We start from the raw sequence: 6,058 nt of genomic DNA on the forward strand, positions 1-6,058 counted from the left end.
CGGCAACAAGACATCTGATTCAAAAGACATCTGGTTCTTAAAAGCCCTCGTCTATGAGGTCGTTCTCTCTTTAACAGTTCCTGGATACTGAGGGTTCCAAAACATCTTTCGATCTGCAAAATCAGTTATGCTAAATAAAGTTGAGTACAATATGAGGAAAATATAGCAAATTTGAGACGATAAATCAAAAATGTTATTAGCCCATATATATTTAAGGTTCTCACTTTCTTAAACAAAAACAAATATCACGCATGTAATCAACCTAGTGCAGCACGATAAATACACAACTAAACGTCTTCTTCAAGCATTTTAAACTTTACGAACTGTGACATACAGCTACCGTGGCGGACGAGGCTCATCTTGTTCTAAGGACAATAACTGTAGCTGCAAATCTCACTCGCTAATTCAAATATATATCATACTCTGAAAAATTCTATAAATAGCAACTGATAGACTTGATGTAAAGGCGGTTGCATGATGCCCTGGGGGGTAGTCTGTCAATGTCGCTAAAGGAAAATCCAGGCTTATTTTGATATAAGCCTGGATTTCCATTTAGCGACATTGATGGAATACCCGCCTGGTGATGCACCCAGCATGTTGACTGGAGTGGAGGAGTGTTTGACTTCTCTGACTATTCACAGTGTTTCTATGGGAACAGTACAAGCCAAGACCTAGTGTAGCGTAGCCTAGCGCACCACTGGCAGCTTATCAATAATCAATAATCATACGAGTTTAGTTTGTCTTCAAGTTTGTTATTGCTCCAGTAATTCCACCAAGCAAACATTAAAGCACCATAGAAAAACTTGTGTTAAAACTCACTTCAGAAAATCAATTATGGTGACAGCACCCTAGCGTCTAGTGTACTCTAAGCAGTTAGTCTCTGGAACCTTCTTTTAAAAGGATTAGAGTTGCACAGATTTCCCTTTTCTATTATACAGTTTCTTACTGCCCATTTGGAGGAACTAGTCTAAATCCATCCACCAAGAGTATTTAGTCAATCTCATCTCAGATGTATGCAAACAACAGTTGTTTACTTTGATAAACAGTACGATAACAAAATAGATAACATTCAGGAGAAAATAAATATGTTTGTCCTGTGGATCATTTTATAATATAATAATAATTTAATATATGTATATATTATTATATATTATAACCATATATTCTTGTTTTCAAGCCACAACTCATTTGACTGGAATATGAACATCTAACCCATGAAGCATTTTCTTTTGCATAGAAAGTATTTGTGATGCTAAGAAAATAATACAATGTTCAACATTTCTTGCATGATATTTGAATCTGATAAGAAAAATAATCAGTTTATAGTTGATCACCTGAAAAGACTTGCTAAACCATCTGGAGGATTCCTCAGTGTTATGTCATAGAATGGGATTGTTAGAAATGTAATAATGAGTCATAATACCCCAAAAACATGGACTTAAAAACATACTCCCAACAAGAGGAATGCAGAATGATGCTATGTAACACTTGACATGACTGTAAATTGCACTTACAGTCAATGTAGGCTATCTAGTGGGATATCTATGAAGCGTGTATGCTCAAAGTCATGACATTTTGGGGCCATATCAACAGTGGACTGACAAAAAAAGAAGATATTTGAGTGAAATGCCCCTTTAATGTAAAGTTTGTCCAGGGCTGATGGGTGGCTATTATGGGATGGCGGAGAATCTCCGAGATGAAGATGAACGAACAAACAAAGCACCATACTCATACTCTGCATTTGACAGGCAATATTCCAATCCTGAATAATACTGACCACGCAGACATGAATATATATCTTTTCAATAGTAAAATACATATCTACAAACATTTATAATAAATAGGCTTGATATAATAGATATGTTTAACAATATATATGTATTTTTCTATAATACATATATATTTACAACAAAAGGTGCACTTAATTAAATGATGTCATCGAGGAGATGGGGTGTGCCTACCCAGTCCAGAGTTCTGGGCTCCGACGCAGCCATGATCATGCACATGAACTGCTTGCCAGTCCTCTTGTCGATGGGGTAGATGGTGGTGGGGGTGAACCTCCGGTTGCTCTCCACAAACTCACAGAGCTGCTGGTACACCAGGGGGTACTCGTGTCGTAGAAACACCCCGCGGATTCTCAGTTCTCTCTGGATGTTGATGAAGCAGATCTCCCTGGCCTTCCGGCCCTCTTCCCCCTCCTTGTCGATGTCCGCCGTGCCGGGGGGCGGGGTCAGGATCAGCGTCTCCATGTCGCTCTCCGTCTTAGACACCTTCTTTTCCGGGCTGTACGACGCCAGCGCCACCTTGGCATACTTCCTCACTGTTGGCGCCTGGTTGCGTGGCGACGGGCCATCTGGCATCTGGTCGCCCACGGCAATGGATACATTCAGGAGGAAACATTCATTGGGGTCGTACTCGCGGCCAGCCTCCTGCAGCTCCTTGCAGTATTCCCCCAGGTTGTCCCTGAAGCCCTCCAGCTCCCGCAGTGACAGGTAGGTCGGTGACATCAGCAGGGCCTCCAGGCCGTGCTGCAGGAAGCTACTGGAGGCGCCAGGGTTGGGGAACCCCAAGAAGAGCACACCACGCCCCCGGGACAGGAAGCCCACCTTGGCAATGCGGGAGAAGGCTTTGTGGACCTCCATGGTCTCCCGGCAGTGTTTGATGATGTGGCGGCAGACGCTGCCGATGCGGCCGTACAGACAGCTCTCCTTGTGGATGTCCCAGTCCTCGCGGCGGCAGTTCCTGGAGCAGTAGTAGGTGTAGCAGCTGTGGCAGGACTTGAAGTAGAGGCAAGCATTGAACATGGTCTCTGTCCGTCTGCATTTGTTGTTGGAACACATCATGGTGTCGTCCTCGTCGGGACTCTGGTCCGGGGAACACTCGTCTGCACTCCGCAGTGCGTCGCTGCCCCCGTCCATGTCCCTCAGAGTCTCCGGGTTCATCCTGATAGAAGTAGGCTGTTTGTCTAGAGGACAGGTCACCTCACAGCCCGCCCTGGAGCCCTTCCTGGACAAAGAGGCCGCCTCCTCCTCGTCGATCAGCTTCTTGAGTTGGTCCAGCAGGTCTTCGCTGGGCCGTCGGCTGGACGGAGGTTTGTAGTCCGTCACCAGGTCAGCCAGAAGCTCATCCAGCTGCTCCAGACTCTGCTGCAGGGAGGCGCTGTTGTGTGTCTTGTTGTCTTTGGTGGAGTCTATGGAACAGGACATGGTGTCCAGCTGGCAGGCCTCGGGGGCCACAGAGGCTGTTCTACAGTCCAGTACATCCCAGCTCTTAGACCGCCCCCCCTCGGCCTTGTTAAGGCTGCTACCTGGCCGCATGTCGTTGTCAGTGATGGTGATCTCCGGGGTGACGAACCACATCTTGCTGGAGGTGGCCACGCTCTTGGCTGAGGTCTCCGTAGGGCTTTTATCTATCAGAGAGTTGTCAGAGAGAGACAAAGCCGCATAGCGCCGCGGCGAGCTGGAGAGGTTCACCACCACCGGTTGTGGTCGGTCATCTGGCAATGGTGTGCATTTCCCCTGGTTGAGGAGGTTCTCATAACTCCGCCCTCGCTGCACCGGGATCGGCTGTTCCCTCTCCACGCGGGAGTTGAGGATGTTATCCCAGGAGCGTGAGTACGGACGGGAATCAGTGCTGATCTTGGGGGGCTGATCTATACAGGGGTGGGCATACCAGGGTGTCAACACAGGCTCCTGCCTGACCCGGGTGGGTGTGATCTGGGAGACATACGAGGCGGGGTGGGTGGAGTAACCCGACACCTCTGAGCCATACCAGTCGTCAGGCTGCGGTTGGACCACCCTGGCCCGGCGACGCCCCTCTGTGTAATAAGCCCTGGCTGGGACGTGGTGCTCTGGAGGGGGCGTGTACACCTCATTAGCATAAAATATCCTTGGAGTAACACTCTGAATCTGATAGGTCCTGGGGTCCTCCCCATAGAATGTTCTAGAGGGCGGAGTCTGTATGATGTAAGGTGCTGGTTCGCTGGCTGCGTAGGGTTTGGGGTAGGCCGTCTGGACAGGGTAGGGGTAGGGCTCTGGATAGTAGGGCCGGGCCGGCACCGTGTGCACCACACGGGTCCGGGGGTCCTGGACGTACTGGACCTTGGGGCCTGGCACGCTGTAGCGCTCCTCCTGGTAGTATACCCTGGGCTGGGCTGGCGCCGCGGCCACATAGCGTCCGTCGTCAGCGTAGAAGAACTTGGTTGGCACGTTGGGGCTGGAGTGGGCCCGCCGCTCCCTGCCATAGTAGTCGGCTGGCGAGGGCATCCTCTGCAGAGGGAACTCCATGGGCTGCATGTAGCTGTTGGGCATGCTGTGGGAGAACTGGTATGCATGGCGCTGGTGGTAGTCCCCCCCGCTGAATGCCTCGGTAGGGGTGGGGGATCTGGAGGTGGAGAAGTGCCGGGGGACCGTGAGACTCCTACTCCCCCCACTGTGGTACCGCTGCCAGGGGATGTCCACTCTGGGGGTGGAGGGGGTCTTCCGGCCTCCCTGTTGTAAAGCCGCCTCGTCTGGTTTGATGTCCACCCTACACCGGACGTGAGGGCTAGTGGCTGGTTTATCTGGCCCCGCCTCCTCTGCATGGTCAGCCACGTAGAGGGGAGGGTAGCGTGTGGCATCGCGGCTTTGGGGCTGGAGCTTGATGGGGTGGACCTCATTCATCAGAGCCCTGGTGGCCGCGTAAGATGACTCCCTCCGTGGGGACACCTCTGGCCTCCATTGGGGGTCCCCCACCCCTCCCCTCGGGGCTCTATGAGCCTCCCTCCCCCGCCTGCCCATAGACGGAGACCCCCCCTCAAAGGAAACAGGCGTGAGGTTAGTCTGGACCCGGGGGGCGCTCTTAGACCTGGTCCTTCTCCTTTGCTCTGGGACCATGCCCCCCGTGACTTCGCCACCGGCCAGGTCTGAGGGGATTGGCTGGGGGGTCAACCTATGGCTGAAGATGTCTGGGGCGGAGAAGCGGTATCCCTGCTGGCGCCCCAGGGCATTCCATGCCACGTCTGGGTGTTGATTGGCTGCCGTCTGCCTGTCGGCCCTCCTGTAGTCCATGGTCGCGTAGGTGCGGGGGGCGAGGCGGGCGTGTGGAGAGGCTTTGGGGTACTCCAGAGAGCGGTAGTGGAAGGTACGGCAGTGCCTCTTGTTGACAGCGTTGTGTTCCTGTTGGTTCTCCAGTGTGCTGAGTTGTGGGGAGTCACATCCTGTTTGGGAGGGGTGCGAGGACTTGGAGTGCAGAGAAACAGGGATCACTTTTATATCTTGATACACAGTCGATACCAGTATGTCAGGCGGGTCTGTGCGTGTCATCTTAAAGGGATGCTAGTTTTCCCCATCAAACTGGTTTAAGGTTGGTGCTCCCTGTGGAGAGAGAAAAGAGAGGAACAGTTGTCAGATGCATGTTCAGATGTGAAATATCATGTTAATGAGACTGAGTGAGATTTTTTATTTTTATTTTTTAAGTCTAGCAATAAAGAGTCAACAGTATAAATGAGTTTGTCTATCTGACTGTGTGTTGTTCAGTGGAGGCTAGTGAAGCATGGAATGGAATGAGAAATGGTATCAATTCCATTCCTCATTCCGTTTCATGCATGACAATGAGCCCGTTCTCCCCTAGTGTTGTTTGCTCTCACACACACCCACACTGACAGGCACCAGCAACACTAAACAACCAGGCGCAAATCAACATGTCAGATGTGTGATGAGATAGAGAGAGTAAGGAGGAGGGCTGACAGGGCTGACTATTATAATTAGGAGGCATTTTTTCAGGGCGAATTGAACCTTAGCATCTGCTGTTTGAGCCATGCATAATTCATAGCAAGCCTGTTTGGTGAGTCTATCATAAACTATGAAGGGATTTGTTACGTCAGCGGATTTGTTTTTACATCGTATTGTATGAGTACAGTTTGTGTAAAATGAGATGACTTCATCATCAACTCGCAGCTGCTCTGCAGTCACAGAGAGGTGATTCTTCTATTTGCATTATACGTTGTTCAGTGACAACTTTGTTCCTGAAGTTTCCATTTTCACTTTAACTCCTTAAAAACACTCGTCTCAACTCCTTA

At 50.1% G+C, this 6,058-nt stretch overlaps 1 protein-coding gene across 1 annotated transcript; it reads right to left on the reverse strand.

Moving 5' to 3' along the window:
- Positions 1-1,925: 1,925 nt before the first annotated feature.
- Positions 1,926-5,303, reverse strand: ajm1 (apical junction component 1 homolog; the record flags this gene model as incomplete). The annotated part of the gene is made up of 1 exon (XM_080528382.1): positions 1,926-5,303. One exon carries the CDS (start codon positions 5,301-5,303, stop codon positions 1,926-1,928), a length of 3,378 nt encoding a protein of 1,125 aa, XP_080384508.1.
- Positions 5,304-6,058: the final 755 nt, after the last annotated feature.

The sequence above is a fragment of the Nansenia antarctica genome (assembly GCF_963989245.1).
Source record: "Nansenia antarctica genome assembly, chromosome: 4".
NCBI classification, from domain to species: domain Eukaryota; kingdom Metazoa; phylum Chordata; class Actinopteri; order Argentiniformes; family Microstomatidae; genus Nansenia; species Nansenia antarctica.